The 18344-nt window shown below is 37.4% G+C and overlaps 1 protein-coding gene across 1 annotated transcript; it reads right to left on the bottom strand.

Moving 5' to 3' along the window:
* Nucleotides 1-18: 18 nt before the first annotated feature.
* Nucleotides 19-15555, bottom strand: LOC127873504 (alpha-tocopherol transfer protein-like). Its single transcript, XM_052417387.1, has 8 exons — nucleotides 15356-15555; nucleotides 13414-13566; nucleotides 12360-12525; nucleotides 11347-11411; nucleotides 4741-4943; nucleotides 3137-3247; nucleotides 2000-2114; nucleotides 19-1165 (listed from the first exon to the last, which is right to left on the bottom strand). Exons 2-8 carry the CDS (start codon nucleotides 13541-13543, stop codon nucleotides 930-932), a joined length of 1026 nt encoding a protein of 341 aa, XP_052273347.1. The 5' UTR covers nucleotides 13544-13566; nucleotides 15356-15555; the 3' UTR covers nucleotides 19-929.
* Nucleotides 15556-18344: the final 2789 nt, after the last annotated feature.

An 18344-nucleotide genomic window follows, 5' to 3' on the forward strand; every position in this document is an offset into this window, starting at 1 on the left:
AAGAACAACGAATACATATAAAGTTTACGTTAAAATTCTTAACATGTTAAAATAATTGTGCATTTGCAAGTTAATTAACAATACGTTCATATAAAAACACACCATAATGTATAGGTTTTGAACGTGTATTACTAGAACAATTAACAAATCTTTCAATAAAGCGGTAATCATGGAACATAATGCATCATAAAAACCTTTATTTCGAATATCACGTTCGGTGTGCTTTTGGTTCATTGTATGAGTACTCAACAATATCACAACGAAACAACAGTAATACGCATTAACCCTTAAAGCGCTGGAGCTGAATTTTAAAGGCCTTTGCAAACAGTTTGGATCCAGATGAGACGCCACAGAACGTGGCGTCTCATCAGGATCCAAACTGTTTGCTATTCTGATAGTATTCTTTGAAAAAAATTGAAGAAAATGCTAATTTTAGAAATTCTGCAGACGACATTTTAGCAGACGACAAATTTCCCAGCATGCAAAGGGTTAAAGTAAATTCTCACACCAGTGTCTAAGGCGTATCACCAATACCAGGAATTACTACACAACTGTTATATCTTCTTCACAGCCGTACACCCTATGCAGTTTTTCTCATGCTTATTCATCGAATTTGAATGGAACGTGCTCTGTGAAAAGTGGTTTTAATGAATGTGAAGTGTCATCCCAGATTAGCCTATGCGGTCCGCACAGGCTAATCAGGGACGACACTACGCTTTTATGGTATTTAATGTCTACAGAAAGTCTGGTTTAAGCAAAAATTAAGTTTGTGCGGAAAGTCTCGTCCCTGATTAACCTGTGCGGACTGCACACTGGGACGACACTTAATGCACATGCATTAAACCCCCTTTTCACAGACTGAGAGCGCGGCTAAAATGTGTTTGGTATGCTTAGCACTCAACGTATACGAGCTTCGTCAGAATCAAGTATTAGTCAAACTCGCACACCCCTATCTCTTTCTCGTCCTTAATGGAAATCTTCTCCGTCGAATACGCTAGGAACTGGACCTCGATCCCCTTTTCATCCACTTCCGGTTCTGTTGAGAGAGCGTCTTTGCGACCCAGAAGTTCCGTTCTCGGTTCGACATCCGGTATTTCGGTTATATATAGCTCTCGCAAAAACCTTAGGTTGTCCGGCTGAAGGATTTGGTCTTGTATGAATTTCTCTGCAATTAAAACTTTGTTAAAAGTTGTCGAATGTGATTAGGTCATGACCACTGGATTTACATTAAAGCGTAAAGTTTTGCAATGATAACATGAATAAAAACAAACGTACAAGTATTAACATATCCGTTTGAAAGGTCTAAACAAATAGAGAAAATTGGAAGTTTAATTTTTGTTTCGCTTATATCAGTCACTGATGTTCTTAAATATGTTCTAACGAGATTTTTTCTGTCTGATTGGTAGGTTTTGACAGAGTGTGGTGACGGCATACATTTCAACAAATGGGCCGCGCTCTGTAAAAAGGGGGTTTAATGCATGTGCGTAAAGTGTCGTCCCAGATTAGCATGTGCAGTCCGCACATGCTAATCAGGGGCAACACTTTCCGCTTAAACTTGAATTTTGCTAAGAAGAGACTTTCTTTAAACAAAAAAATATCATAAAAGCGGAAAGTGTCGTCCCTGATAAGCCTGTGCGGACTGCACAGGCTTATCTGGGACGACACTATACGCACATGCGTTAATGCCACTTTTCCCAAAGCACGGCTAAAATGTAAACGTACACAATACAAGCCTCCTTTATTCGTAAATACCTTGTTTGATTGTAAATCTTGCGAATGGGTTGATTTTGAAAAATAACAAGAAAGACGAATTAATGAGTGAATGTTTTTAATTAAAGAATTAATGAAGAAATCAACGTATGCACTAAATACACATGAAATTACAAAACACGCAGATGGTCATAGTCAGCAATCTCACTGTAATTCTCAATAACATTATTACAGTCTACGAAGGTTGGATCAGTGGTTTGACATATTTACATTTCACGCAGCATATTACCCATGATATCTTTTGACGATCTGGTGATCACACCTTCACCCAGATAATCACTCGGCATGTTTGTGACATCGATGTACTCGAACACCTTCTCGTATTTGTAGCCATGGAGTTGAATCTGGAAATTAAAACATACTTAACTTACATACTTAAGTCTCGTGTGTAAAGTGTCCTCGATGATTAGCCTGTTCGGACTGCACAGGCTAATCTGGAAAGACACCACTGGCACATGCATTAATCCAAGTTTACCCAGAACGTATCTCAATTTAAGAGATAGTTATTTGTTCTGTGATGTTCATTGCTGTTGGACGGAGACTGACCATGACATCTTTACGGTTTACGTTATCATCCTGCTTTGCGCTATGTTTACAACACAAACAGATTATCTTGATAGCTAAAAAAGCGTAGCATATTTTTTATATAAAATAGTATATACCAACTCCAGTTATCTTATTTAGGTAAGTCATTCAGTTAACCCATTTATGCCTAGTGGACTCTCCCATTCTTCTAATATGGATCAATTTATTTCCAAAATTAGGGATGTCTATTATATTTATTTCTATATTTAGAATATTTCTTACGGAAATTCTTTAAGCAAACAGCGCAGACCCAGATGAGACGCCGCATCATGGGTCTACGCTGTTTGCCAAATGCCTTCTTTCTAGACGCTAGGCATAAACGGGTTGATCAAGCCAGCTCGTATAATTTGTCTAAATAACTCTTACAACTTATGTATATTTTTCTTACAAAAAAAAATCTTACAGAAAACTTCTTCAGAAAATAGAGCTCTTTCTTTTATAATTTATTTAGCTGACTCGTTCTGGTTTTCAATCAAGCTCGTACCCTACTGATATGTTTTGCGGTGGTAGCTTTCTCAACGGACAAACGGGTATACCAACCCGGTGAAGCTAATCTTAATAAACACGACAATAAAGCTACCTAACATATAGATAACAAATGTATAAGTATATGTAGTTAATACTGCTAACCTCCACATCGTACGTTGTAAAAACTCGCAAATAGACTGTTGACGAGCTGTGCTTTCCTTCTTGCGGTATCCTATTTATTTACGGCCTCCTGCTTTAGCTAATCTAGATAACATATGCAGCTTGTATACGCTAGATTATTGTAACGGCCTACCCTGTTTGCAAGTTTGGTGGTGATGACCTTCTTGACGACCTCGAGAAAAAAGCCGATGACGCGGTTGTTGTTCACGTAATGGACCTGCCGGATCCGGATTGGGTAGCCTTTCTGGAAACATCACGGCGGGAGAGTGATATTATTATAATAGGTGGACTTTTGTACGGTGGCACTAAGGTGACATCACCGCTCAAAAAAAGTAGGGAAAACACAAGTTATGTTTTCCCGTCGCCAAAAAAAAATTAACTCAGGGAAACACAAAATAAGTCTGTTTTCAGGAGTTTTTTTTTGAGCGGGGATGTCACCTTAGTGCCACCGTACTTTTGCCAATACGACGTCAGCGATCCAGATTGAACAGCATAATTCAAGTTACAGCCTAAAGCAAAAAATGAGCCGCGTTCTGAGAAAACTGGGCTTAATAAATGTGCGTAAAGTGTCGTCCCAGATTAGCCTGTGCAGTCCGCACCGGCTAATCAGGGACGACACTTTCCGCTTTTATGACTTTTTTCGTTTAAATGAAGTCTCTTCCTAGCAAAAATTCCATTTAAGGCGAAAAGTGTCGAGCCTGATTAGCCTGTGTGAACTGCACAGGCTAATCTGGGACGACACTTTACGCACATGCATTATGCCCAGTTTTCTCAGAATGCGACACAAATAATCAAGTAATTTGTTTTCAAGACCTGTTTTTTATCGATCGTTTTCACCGGCTTATTAATAACGAATTTGTTTATCTCATAAAACGTAGAAAATAAAGAAATGACACCGAACGAAAATGAGTTTTTGAATGGCTGTTTAACTATGATAGTGAGCAAATAATTCGGTTATGAAATGTTTGACAAATATTTTGCAGTTGAAATAACAATTCATATTCAGCAAATGACGATCAGGCTTTGCTTGCTTTTTACCTGGTTTTGATTGTGATTTAACAACGTTATGTTCTTAATTGGCTATGACAAGAACTGCAAATACTAGTAATCGCATAAAAATACCTGTTACATAGTTTACAACATAACCGGTACAAAAGTGAGCCCATGGTCCATAAATGCTGTGATGAGTTAAGTAATTCTACATATGTAGCCTGGAGAGGAGTTAACATATTTGCTAATACGATGAACGGCACTCAATTATAGTTCAGTGATAACGACTTGATCAAAACTGCTGTTTATTTTGTGTGTGTGTGTGTTTTTGTCGTTTTTATATGGCTGTGTAACAAATCAAACTCTGCAACTTCAAAACCAGCATGAAAACATGTTAGTCTCACGTTTTTCCTACTTATATACATAGCGCGGTCATTTTAACCCATTTATGCCTAGTGGACTCTCCCATTCTTCTAAATTGGATCAATTTATTTCTCAAATTAGGGATGTCTTATATATTTATTTCTATATTTAGAATATTTCTTACAGAAAATCATTTTAGCAAACAGCGCAGACCCTAATGAGACGCCGCATCATGCGGCGTCTCATCTGGGTCTACGCCGTTAGCCAAGGCCTTTTTTCTAGTAAAGCTTGTATTAGTATAACAACTGTAATGTGTGATATAAATGACAAAGACAACGATATGGTTTGCTATTTGGTACCGCAAGTTGATTCCCAATCACCTACCTGCATAACAGTGAACTGTTTGCAGCTGTTGTCGAACCCAAAGAACAGCAAGTGCTTCAGCCGGACCCCCTTTGCGTCCATAAGGAATGTGATCCCGTGGGTTCGAGCCTGGGGGTCTAGGAAACAAACCGTGTCGAAGACGAGCGTGATGGCTTGAAACCACTCCTCAAATGTGTAACTTTTACCGCTGACGTCAAGCTGATCTGAACAAAGCATTCGACTTCATTCCACTGTTTATTTACAACTTGATGAAGAGTTATTACAAAGAATATAGAATACACGCTATAAAATATATACATTGTAGTTCACTTTCATATATAACCAAGTATAATAAAGTTGCGGTTGTAAAAGGCATAATTGTTCTGTTCTGTTTTGTGGTTAGTTACTTCGAGCCCTCGTTCACGTGCATACTTATAATTCATGAAAGCATTGTGTTCCACTTGCTCGACCAATCCTCAGAGTGGTTGTTGACCGTAACTTATGTTTGGTATTCAAATTTGAGTTTTTTCTCATGTTCTCCCATTCGATCATATGTGCTTAATTAACTATTTTCTAAATTAAATAGGGTAAAATGGATTAATAGAGCTTTGGGAGAATTCGTCATGCACTGTGAATGAACAAAAACTGTCACATGACCCCAAAAGTCAACGTCAGTAGGCGTTTTACGAAGGAAAACAGCCGCACCAGGTAGGTTTTTTGTCAATATCTTCGCTGATCGTCCTCTGGCTTTCATACGACCTAGGGCGGGCAATAACGCTTGCATAAAGCTTGCGATCGGTATATCACGCGTTGTGTGTGTTGCTTTGGTTTTCGAGAACACTTCGGCGCAAATTTTCATTTAAGAAGCAAACGTCAGTAGTAAAACATACAAAAAGTCGGTGTTTACACAAATAAACGATCACAGAACTATCTATGCGTTACCGGACGAACATATATTACATATTTCTTCGCGTAAACAAACGAAAATATGTATCGGATAATAAATATACGTTTAAAGAGAAGAAACAAATATGGCAAACGTCAGTAGTACATTTAAGAATGGCAAACGTCAGTAGCCAAAAAATGCAAACGGCAGTAGCCGAATATATGCAGGCGTTTCATTTAATGCAAAACACGGAAATAATGCAATTTATACTAATTAAGAGTTATTGATGCCACAATGCACGACATATATAACTTCCGCAAAAACAAAAATGACGACGACGACGATTATTAGTATTATTAGTAGTAGTATTAGTATACGTATCATTATTATGATATTTTTTTATATATTTTTTATGCCATTAATTAACAACTGTCATATTTATAAAAGAAAGTCAATACAAAATTCACACATGTAACAGGCGATAATGTGTGCGTCTTTGTTAATTACAACAAGATTACGTTGTTCGGCATACGTTATTGTCGGACTGAAATGGTAGCTAGAGAGAATGCGACTTTAAAGGATCCTACCAAACTGTCGATATGTATCGTTGGCGATCGCTTGAACTGTATTGAGCGCAAAACTACCAGATACGACTCGAGTTAGTCTGTTCAACAGGCCTTAGGTTAACGGAGTTAGCCTGTACGGACAGGCAATGTGGTATTACCATCATACCATTTGGTATGGGGTTAGCCTGTAGATAACCTGGATAAAAGATCTATAAATAAATAGTTTATTTATAGATAACGAAGGAAAAGACATTAGGTCACGGTATCACGATCTCTCGATTATTTATTGAAAATAATGAAGAAAAACGCCTTTTTAGGTCTTAAATCAATAAAGAATGGAAATATTTGTTATAAATTTATATTTTAATCAATGAATTTAGAGCATTTAAGATTAAATATATTGCACACTGACAGTGAATAGATTAATAATTTTGAAAACACTAGGGATTTGTTTATAGTTTAATTATATATAAGTATGAAATACCAAGAATAATAATCAAATTATTGTAAACAGAACAGGGTTTCTTTCAATCATTTATTTATGTATTAATGTATTTATTTATGTATTAATGTGATTTTTTTATGTATTAATGTATTTATTTATCTATTCATTCATTCATGCGTTCATTCATGCGTTTATCCATTCGTTCATGTATTTCTTTCTTTCTTTCTTTATTCATTCATCTATTTATTTATTTATCGATCTATTTATCTATTCATTCCGTTTGTGCGTACGTGGGCTTGTTCATTGGTTTATTGGTTCGGTCTTTCGTTCGTAATTTCTTTCAGTCAGTCAGTCAGTCAGTCAGTCAGTCAGTCAGTCAGTCAGTCAGTCAGTCAGTCAGTCAGTCAGTCAGTCAGTCAGTCAGTCAGTCAGTCAGTCAGTCACTCAGTCACTCAGTCACTCAGTCACTCAGTCAGTCAGCGAGCGAGCGAGCGGGCCGGCCTGTCGGTCGGTCGTTCGTGCGCTCGTTTGTTATTTTGTTCGTTCGTTCATGCGTCCGTCAATTTGTTTGTTCGTTCGTTCGTTTGTGCGTTCGAGCTCTTCTGCGTTCGTCATTATCATCATCATCATCATCATCATCATCATCATCATCATCATCATCATCATCATCATCATCATCATCATCATCATCATCATCATCATCATCATCATCATCAACAACAACAACACCATCATCATCATCATCATTATCATCATCATCATTATCATCATTTTTATTTATTTTTATTTTTTATTTCATTTCTTTATATATTTTGTATTATTTGTACTGTATTATATTAAATGCATATTATGTTAATGCTGCCACGTTAAAACAAAATGCATGTTGAATGAAGTTACAAAAATCGATTGGTGATATCGTCACATAGCAGGAGGAAGGGTGCCTTGGGTACTTTATGACATCTCATGCCGACAGGGTGATTGATGTCGGTGTGTCATGCTATATTGTCCTGTTTATTGGACCCTAAATGCGATAAAGCCGCTTTTAATAATGGTGATAACTGTAATTTTTAAAGATGCTCGGTGCATATCCCGATCGTGAAAATAAAGGTTGAAATATCAAACATCAAATGTTTTATGTTGTGTATTGTATATTTACGTATGACAGTTTGAAGTTTTGCTGATATAATTTATAAATCATTAAAAAGGGCATATCATATTCCCCGTGCACTTTTATACACTTAATTATAGTATTTGCCGGGAAATAAAACTATATAGGAAGTATCAAGTAAATGAATGCAAACGTGTAATCAAACTAAACACTTGTGTGCGTACATATAACTTGAACTACATTAAGCACTGTTATATGCATCCTAATATCAGTCATATGGCATATTATGTATGTAGCATATGTCTGTTCTCAAAAATTGAACTATATGGTATTTAAGCATTTCATTTAGACGCAGTTGTCTTTCCACACATTCTAATCACACATGTATGACTACTTGCGTTTCTTTATTTGACAATCCATCCTGTACTTTACGACAGAAAATTTAAGTCAGACTAATATATAACGGAGCCGGTCGATGTCTGATCTATATGAATGAACTTGACGCTCAAATGGATAAGATTTAGGGATCACAACCAATTTAAGTCAGACTAATAGCCGGCCGATGTCTGATCTATATCAGATAACTTTACGCTCAAATAGATAAGAAAGAGATCACCACAGCAGGTTGCTAATACACAGTGTAGACTCCCGCTGTTTTATTGTTGAAACATGTTTGTTTAGAAAGCATGGCCAAAATAATATGGAATCCAATTTTGAAATAAAAAAACGTCTGAAAATAGCGCCGTTGACTTGTTAATTGAAGAGTATAGATGTCATCAAAGAAGTGATTTTCTAGACACCTGGAGACAACTGAGGATGACACATACAATAAAGTAAATAATAAAACAACTAATAAGCATCCTATGGAGGCAGAGGATATTTTACTTAAAAGTCAACAGATAAGTTGAGGCTAAAAATCGTATTTTATAAAGGAATATACTTGCATCTTTGACCAATTAGATGTCTTGCAAGCGAATGTTTATTTCAAATGTAGTATGTGCTGTGATAGAAACCAACTTTGCGCATAAATTATTAAGTTATTTAATAACGCGCCTTGAACGTTTTCTCGTCTGTGAGAGTTTAAACTTGTAATTTACACTATTTCAATTTAGAACGTTTTTTATAATTTTATTTGATTTTGTATGTATGTTACAACAATATATTTAAAAAGAAAATTAATACATTTAATTAACTAAAAAAAGCTGAAAGGTTGAACACAAAATAAGCAAATAAATTATTAAATACATCAAAAAATAAATGAATGAATAAATGGCTGGCTGGCTTGCGGGCTGGCTTGATGGATGGATGGATGGATGGATGGATGGATGGATGGAAGGGAAGGAGGGAGGGAGGGAGGGAGGGAGGAGGTAAGGAATGGAAGTAGGGAGGGAGGGTGTGAGTGGGAGGGAGGGACGGAGGGAGGGACAGAGGTAGGAAGGGAGGGACGGAGGGAGGGACGGAGGGAGGAACGGAGGGAGGAACGGAGGGAGGAACGGAGGGAGGGACGGAGGGAGGGAGAGACTGAGGGAGGGACGGAGGGATTGAGAGAGGGAGGGAGGGATGGTAGGAAGGGAGGGAGGGAGGAAGGAAGGAAGGAAGGAAGGAAGGAAGGAAGGAAGGAAGGAAGGAAGGAAGGAAGGAAGGAAGGAAGGAAGGAAGGAAGGAAGAGAAGGAAGGAAGGAAGGAAGGAAGGAAGGAAGGAAGGAAGGAAGGAAGGAAGGAAGGAAGGAAGGAAGGAGGAAGGAGGGAGGGAGGAGGGAGGGAGGGAGGGAGGAGGGAGGGAGGGAGGGAGGGAGGGAGGGAGGGAGGGAGGAGGGAGGGAGGGAGGGAGGGAGGGAGGGAGGGAGGGAGGGAGGAGGGAGGGAGGGAAGGAGGGAAGGAGCGATGGATGGATGGATGGATGGATGGATGGATGGATAGATGGATGGAAGAACAAACGAACGAACTCATGAAAAAACGAACGAACCAATGAACAAACGCACGAACGCACAAAGTAAACGAAAAAAACGGACGGACGAAGGGATGGAAAGATTAATGAATGAATGAACGAATAAATAATTAAATAAAAACAAAAAAACAAGACAAAAATGTTAAAAACATAAAAACATAAATAAATAAATAAATGCATGAACGAACGAACGAACGAATGAATGATCGAACGAACGAACGAACAAACGAAAAAAAGAATTAACCAAAGAACAAACCAAAAAAGAACGAAAAAACAAAAGAACAAACAAACGAACAAACAAACGAACGATCCGATGAACGAACCAAAGAACGAACGAACCAACCAACCAGCAAACAATAAACAAACGCACGAACGCACAAACAAAACAAACAAACGGATGGACGAACTGACGGACGGATGGAATGATAAATGAATGAATTAATTAATAATAAGATAAATAGATGGGTAAATAATTAAAAAAATAATAATTAAATAAAATTACGTTCATACTTTTTGTTTGTTATTATTTTTGCTATTGCATACTTAAATATAATTTAACTACATGTATCAACAAATCCATAGTGTTTTTCAATATTATGAATCTATTGTACATTTCACAGGTATTACAAATAAACCACGCGGTAACAAGATAAATTCACTTTAGCATTTATTATATTCAATCTTATAATGTTATAAATTCCTTAAATAAAATTAATATTTGCATTCCATATTTCACATATTTATTAAGTTCAAGACCTAAAAGGGCGTTTTTCTTCATTATTTTTAATAAATAATCGAGAGATCGAGATACCGTGACATAATCCCTTTTCCTTCGTTATCTATAAATAAACTATTTATTTATAGATCTTTTATCCAGGTTAACTACAGGCTAACCCCATACCAAATGGTATGATGGTTATACCACATTGCCTGTCCGTACAGGCTAACTCCGTTAACCTAAGGCCTGTTGAACAGACTAACTCGAGTCGTATCGGGTGGCAAAACTGGCTGGAAATCTTTTATTTGAATACGAGCGTTTCATGCATTTGATTTTTTTTTTTGCAAAGACATTGTTCCGTTCCATGAAACTGTTGGGATTGGTTTCCGTTCCTAGAAGTCATTACTATCGGAAATAGCAAACTATTATTAGAAATGGTTAGGGGCATTATAAATATCGATGTACATAGATGCTCTCACAATTTCACAGAGCATTTTATAAGTTTTTAATGTAACTAAATTGAGAGTATATGTCTTCTGTTACTTAAATATTCAAATCTTAATGACACATTTCAATTTGCGGTACATAAATTCTTAACAAAGTTATGTGTTTCTTCTAACACGACCGACTTTAACTTATCCTACCGACTCTTAACTTGTTTATATTCCAGGTTTACTTTTTGATCATTTTTGCAACATTTTATCATTTTTCGCTAAAAATAATGTAATTTTAGATTTTTTTGAAAGATTTCTGTTAAATAGTATCTTTTACAAAAATACGTTTGCGTATTCAACAAAAATTAACGAAAAAAAGGTTTGCCAGACCTGACTACTATATGGTGTGTATATGTGAGTGGAAAATATGTTGTTCTTTGCCTAATAGGAGCATATATCATGACACCATTGGGACTTGAAAACATTTAACGCTTGAGAATGTAAACCTATCAATGCACTTACTCCAGCGAGCCAAGATGACTTTCCTACCGTCCTTGTCATACCCTGGCAGCGGAAAGTACACGGCACTGAAATACAAATGAAAAGAAGCTTTTATCAAACCGACGTGCCGCTGATGAGGATCGGAAGAAAAAGCGTGTATCAACACAAAATTGAGCCGTGCTCTGTGAAAAGAGGATTTAATGAATTAAATTGCGTAAAGTGTCATCCAAGATAAGCCTGTGCAGTCCGCACCGGCTAATCAGGAACAACACTTTCCGCTTTTATGATATTGTCTGTGTAAAGAAAGCCTCTTCTTAGCAATAATCTAGTTTAGGCGGAAAGTGTCGTCCCTTATTAGCCTGTACGGACTGCACATGCTAATCTGGGACGACTTCTTTTTACGCAAATGCATTAAACCCCCTTTTCACAGAGCAGGACTCAATTCTATCTAACGAGGCTCGTTCTGGGAAGACTGGAGTCAATGCATGTGCGTAAAGTGTTCTCCCAGATTAGCCTGTGCAGTACATGTGCGTAAAGTGTTCTCCCAGATTAGCCTGTGCAGTACATGTGCGTAAAGTGTTCTCACAGATTAGCCTGTGCAGTCCATACTGGTCAATCAGTGACAACATTTTTCGCCCTTAGGTGGACTTGTGTTTAAAATTAATTTTCTTTCAACGAAAAATTTCATGAAATCGTAATGTCTCATCTCTGGCCTGTGCGAATAACTGACACTATTATTTATTTTAATAAAGTTCAGAATTAGAACGCTTTTTTCGGCATTGAATATTTGTGCTGAATGAAACTATCGAGAAATTTTGAGACTTTTTTAAAGATACTAAAACCATTAGAGCTGACGATATATTATATATATAAGATATTTATATATTGTTGTATTCTTCGTACTTAAGTGTAAGCATCAGTAGTTGATTTCAAAGCAACTTAAAAATATTGCTGCGTATTGATGTTAATTTGTTTCAAAACATTACATGCAAGTAATTCCCCAATTTGTATTATATGACTTAGTTGTTACTTACTGGGGACCCCTAAGTATGTTAAGTACACCGGAAGACGAAGGGTCGAGTCCGTTCATATGTAGCATAATAGCGTGCTTCCGAGAGTACCAGTAGCGCTGTATGCGGTCACGTGCTTCCTGTTGCTCGAACTTCGACACATGCAGAAATGCTGAACAGAACGTGTGCTCTGCAAACAAATGAAGCATCAATATATACTGTATCCACTCTCTGTGGCAAATACTGAGTAGGATTTCTACATACAGACGTTGCGATCGGTTGTGTTGCGGTGTTGGCACATCTAAACTATGGTCGGCAGTTTGAAATATCATGACATCGGCATGCCAAAGAAAAGATTGAATTAGTGTGAACATTGTAATGACAACACAAACAGCTCAGCCACACTGCTATGATCGTTAATTCTTGGTATCTGATCTTATCAACTATTTGTGTTAATGAAAGGTGTTGTCATCAAGTTTAAGGCGCTTTCGGTGTTGTCTTTATATGCAGATATGTTGCCATTCCGTGCACGCACAAAACATGTCACAAGTGCTCACGAAGTGTTAAGAATCTTATGAAATCAACACACAGGAAACAAGAGATGTGTTCGTCAGAAACACAATGCCCCCTATTGCGCCTTTGACCTTGACGGATGACCTTGACCTTGAACTTCCACCACTGTTAAAGGCCAATGTTTAAGTTTTTGGACGGACGGACAGACGCCATATATTAGACATTTGACCTTGAAGGATGACCTTGACCTTGACCTTTCATCAATCAAAATGTGCAGCTCCGTGAGATGCACATGCATGCCAAATATCAAGTTGCCTTCTTCAATATTGAAAAAGTTATGGCCATTAAAGTTTTCGGACGGACGGACGGACTGACAAACACACATACTGTCTGACGGACAGTTCATCTGCTATATGCTTCCCTACCGGGGGCATAAAAATCCCACATCTTTTGAAAAGGTTCTTGAAATAACAGATGTATAGGGTGAGAATTGAGCGATGACTCTGTTAAATAAAAACGCGCATCTGTTACTGAAATTACTTGCGCATTATGTATAAAAGCATACCTGAAAACATGGGTATGCCTTCAGTATCCTGTATCCATTTCCGGAGATCTCGGATGCCCGTCTCTTCACATTCGTCCGCTACAACAGGAAGTGCCAATACGGCGTCCCTACCGGTCGATATAAGTGTCATTGTCTATCAGATCGTCTCTGTACCTGAGGATGATTATCGCAACCGACTATTGTAAATAATTAGCAGGTATAAATGCAGAAGCAACTTGATCAGAATCGACCTGTTCATTGAAACAACGACCAAACAACTTAAAAAAACACACTATGAAATACAAATACAAGAAATATTTTAATGATCAACGAAAGCATCTTAAATGCCAGTGTACGTGTCAATTACGTCTTTCTCGAATAAGAAAACGTCATGAAGTCCATACGGCGTCGTTCAATATCTGCCCGAGAATGTGAGTAGCTCCAAAATAGACATTTTTCACTATATTGAATACCACTTATTTGTAATGTAGACATTGTTTTGGTTGAACACAATGCCAGTATGAGTACTATTAAGTTCACCAATAGCTGTGTAAATGCGATAAATATACTAAGGAATCCGCAGTTGATTGTGTGCGGCGTCATTGTGCTATATACATCAACGAGTTGCGTGCGTCCATATCGCACTTTTTGAGTTTTCAGTGAGTTGCTGGACTTCTCACTCCATTTTGTGATTCCTTATTGTTTGGTATGCTTGCGTCCTTGTTGTTGTGTATTTAACGAGTTGCGTGCTTCCATATGGTGTGTATGTGTATTTCGTAGTTTTTGCGATCTTGTGCTTCACGAGGCTGCATTATGTGATGACCCGGAGTGCGTTCAACCTAATTAACACTCCAACCTAATTAACTTACTAGAATCACGACAGTTGGGACGAATTTTGAATTAAAGCTGCTATTTCCAGCTATATAGTATATTTTAAGATGTTCCTTTCTCGTGTGGTCTTGGGTTGTGGTGGAAGCTGGAGTACCTTGAGCAAACTGCACCTCTCCGGTGTGGTTACCGCCCACCAAACTCACATGCTTCGGGCATGTGAATTGACATTGGGTCGCCGAGGTGAAACGCGTCTGTACCAACCACTGCGCTTATCGGACATCCGTCAAGTGCTTCCATATTGCCTCTAGGCGTCCTTTATGTGTTGCGCGTCTCCTCATTATTGCCCCCCCCCCGAGTTTTGAATGAGTTGTATGTTCGCATGATGGTATGTGAGTAGTTAATGAGTTGCGAGTTGCATCATGCCCCTTTGTGAATCTTAAATAAGTTGCGAGTGTCTTTTATATAATTGGATGATTTCTTAACGACTGGCGTGTGTCCTAATTGCTTTCGTGTGACCTTAATGAGTTTCGTGCGACCTCGTTGTAATGTGTGTTTCCTAAATGAGTTGTGCGATTTTAACGCTTTCAGTGCTGGAACCGAATTTTGAAGGCCTTTCTGTTCTGTGGCGTCTCATCAGGATCCAAACTGTTTGCTATTCTGATAGTATTCTTTGAAAAAAATCGAAGAAAATGCTAATTTTAGAAATTCAGCAGACGACATTTTAGCAGACGACAAATTTCCCAGCATGCAAAAGGTTAAATAGAATGATTTCTGCCTTGCAAATCCTTAATGAGTTATGCGCGTCCTGATCGTGATGTGTCGGTCCTTATTTACATGCATGCGGTCTGTTTACTTTAAAACTCCGGTATACCAGTACAAGGTTAACATCTGTATGCCAATCAATGCCAACGGTGCTTCTTGCATCAGACATAGTCCTTATAAATAATTCATGACTAATCCACACACAAGCTATTAGTTGTAATAGCCCCCACATATGATATGAGAGATTAAAAAATACAATATAAATTAAATTAATAAAATAAATAAATAAATAAATAAATAAATAAATAAATACATAAATAAATAAATAAATAAATAAATAAATAAATATATAAATAAATAAATAACATACCTCGTAATAACGTCGAAAATAACCACGCAATACTAGATAACACTCTCAAATACCGAATGCACAAAATTAACACAAGTGTGCTGCAATGCAATCGGAATTATGAAACGAAGTTGTTATTCCCAAACCCAGCACGCCGCTATAAACGTGAGATCTAACCGAATAACAAAAGCGACGCAGACAAAATCGATAACATTCCCATACAACGCCATTAAAAAAACGGGTTCTTGTTGCTGTCAGTTTTCTTCATAACACTTGCTATGTTTTCACAGATTCACCGTTAGATTTCCGTTAAATGGTTTCTATGACAAACACTAGGTTTTCTTTCGCAATGGAAGAGATATAAGACTTCCTAGAAGAAATTGTTCGGCGTTGCTGTCTAACCCAGACATTGACCTTTATTAACCTTTGATCCGCTGATAACGTACTTGCAACCAATAGTTCCAAACTATTATGGTACAATACACCAAGTCTTTGCCCACGATTTACCACAAACATATTAACATTTGTAACTCAGAAATCGGCAGATGGGGTTAGTGAGCAAGGCGTACTAATGCCACCCTGATTCCAAGACAACCTTTGGCAGACATATATACAAGGATCAGTATTTTTTCAAATTGAGTTTTATTTAAAGGGGTCCTTTCACGTTTTTTGGTAAATTAACAAAATAAAAAAAAATGTTTCAGATTTGCAAATTTTCGTTTTAGTTATGATATTTGTGAGAAAACAGTAAAACTGAACATTTACCATGCTCTAAAATATCCATTACATGCATCTTTTGACTATCTAAAAACCTGAAAATTATAAAGCGTTGCAACGCGAAACGATTGAATAACTTGGAGAGTACTGTTGTTGTCGTTATAGTTTGTGACACTACGAGGATTTCTTATATTAAGTATAAAGTACTTCACCCATTGTGTGACCACGGTTGACCGAGTGTTCTAAGCGATAAACTTTTACTCCAGGAGTCAGTGGTTCGAGCGCAGTTGATGGTTACTTTTTTCTTTCTTTAATTTTATTCCTTTTTCCTGGAGCTTTTTAGATCAGATGTTTACATTTATCAATATAAAGCATTTAATGACAAACTTCAATACATGCCAAAATCTTTGAAAATGATTGTTTATCAAACTACATTGTACATGTGCTAAGTGAAATTTATCCCGGTAAATAACAAAATGCATTATTTTAATATAACTTATATAAATTTGCTGTTTGAAAAAGTAACAAGATCTTGTTCACCATAGAAATCGGCACATTGTATCATTCACCGAAAGATATCGTTTGCTTTAAAGTTAGTATCGTTGTTATGAACATAACTTAGACCATGTCCATCGATTCTCGAAAAGGCTCGAACTTTGTAGGGAAAACATTTTAAGGAAATTTGAATGTTTGGCAAGTGTAAAATATTAACAAAGATTTAAAACAAGAGGGCCTGAAAGGCCCAAAGTCGCTCACCTGAGATAACAAGATATTATTGGGACAAATCTCCTTACCAAGTTTCATGAAGATCGGAAAATAAATCTGGCCTCTAGAGTAATAACAAGTTTTACTATAGCCATATAAGGAAAAATGCCCCGCCCCCTGGCAGCCATGTTTTTCAACCAATCGGCATCATTTTTGAACTCATTCAAGATATTGTCGGGATGAATCTTCTGACCAAGTTTCATGAAGATCGGACAGTAAATGTGACCTCTAGAGTGTTAACAAGATTTTACTAAAGCCATATAAGGAAAAATGCCCCGCTCCTTGGAAGCCATGTTTTTTAAACAAACATAATTATTTTCGAACTCATCCAAGATATGATTGAGACCAATCTTCTGACCAAATTTCATGAAGATTGGAAAATAAATGTGGCCTTTAGAGTTTGAACAAGGTTTTACTATAGCCATATATAGCCATATAAGAAAAAATGCTCCGCCCCTGGTGACCATGTTTTTAAAGCAACCATAACCATTTTCGAACTCATCGAAGATATCATTCGGACAAATCTTCTGACCAAGTTTCATGATGATCGGAAAATAAATGTGACCTCTAGAGTGTTAACAAGGTTTTACTATAGCCATATAAGGAAAAATGCCCCGCCCCCGTGGTGGCCATGTTTTTCAACCAACCGGCATCATTTTTTAACTCGTCCAATATATTATTGGGATGAATCTTCTAACTGAGTTTCATGAAGATCGGACGATAAATGTGGCCTCTAGAGTGTTAACAAGATTTTACTATAGCCATATAAGGAAAAATGCCCCGCCCCTTGGCAGCCATGTTTTTCAAGCAAAGGTTTCCATTTTCAAACTCATCCAAGATATCATTGGGACAAATCTTCTGACCAAGTGTCATGAAGATCGGAAAATAAATGTGGCCTCTAGAGTGTTAACAAGGTTTTACTATAGCCATATAAGGAAAAATGACCCGCCCCATGGCGGCCATGTTTTTTCAACGAACCGGTATTATTTTCGGACTCGTCCAAGATACTATTGGGATAAATCTTCTGACCAAGTTTCATGAAGATTGGACAATAAATGTGGCCTCTAGAGTGTTAACACGATTTTACTATAGCCATATATAGCCATATAAAGAAAAATGCCCCGCCCCTTGGCAGCCATGTTTTTCAAGCAAAGGTTACCATTTCTGAACTCATCCAAGATATCATTGGGACAAATCTTCTGAACAAGTTTTATGAAGATCTGAATATAAATGTGGCCTCTAGAGTGTTAACGAGGTTTTGCTATAGCCATATTAGGAAAAATGCCCCGCCCCCTGGCGGCCATGTTTTTTAACCAACCGACATCATTTTAAACTCGTCCAAGATATTATTGGGATGAATCTTCTGACCAAGTTTGAGGATCGAACAATAAATGTGGCCTCTAGAGCCATATAAGGAAAAATGACACACCACGCTCATTGACAGCCATGTTTTTCAAGCAAACGTAACCATTTTCGAACTCATCTAAGATATCATTGAAACCAATCTTCTGACCAAATTTCATGAAGA

Source organism: Dreissena polymorpha, chromosome 3 (assembly GCF_020536995.1).
Source record: "Dreissena polymorpha isolate Duluth1 chromosome 3, UMN_Dpol_1.0, whole genome shotgun sequence".
Taxonomy (NCBI): Eukaryota; Metazoa; Mollusca; class Bivalvia; order Myida; family Dreissenidae; genus Dreissena; species Dreissena polymorpha.

Bases quoted from the DNA above. Each gene is read 5' to 3' on its own strand.
- LOC127873504 (XM_052417387.1), bottom strand. From the start codon at position 13,543: ATGACACTTATATCGACCGGTAGGGACGCCGTATTGGCACTTCCTGTT. The intron at 3,248-4,740 runs GTAGGTGATTGG...TGATGTTTCCAG, and splicing joins AACAGTTCACTGTTATGCAG to AAAGGCTACCCAATCCGGAT. The intron at 2,115-3,136 runs GTAGGCCGTTAC...TTTAATTTCCAG, and splicing joins CCACCAAACTTGCAAACAGG to ATTCAACTCCATGGCTACAA.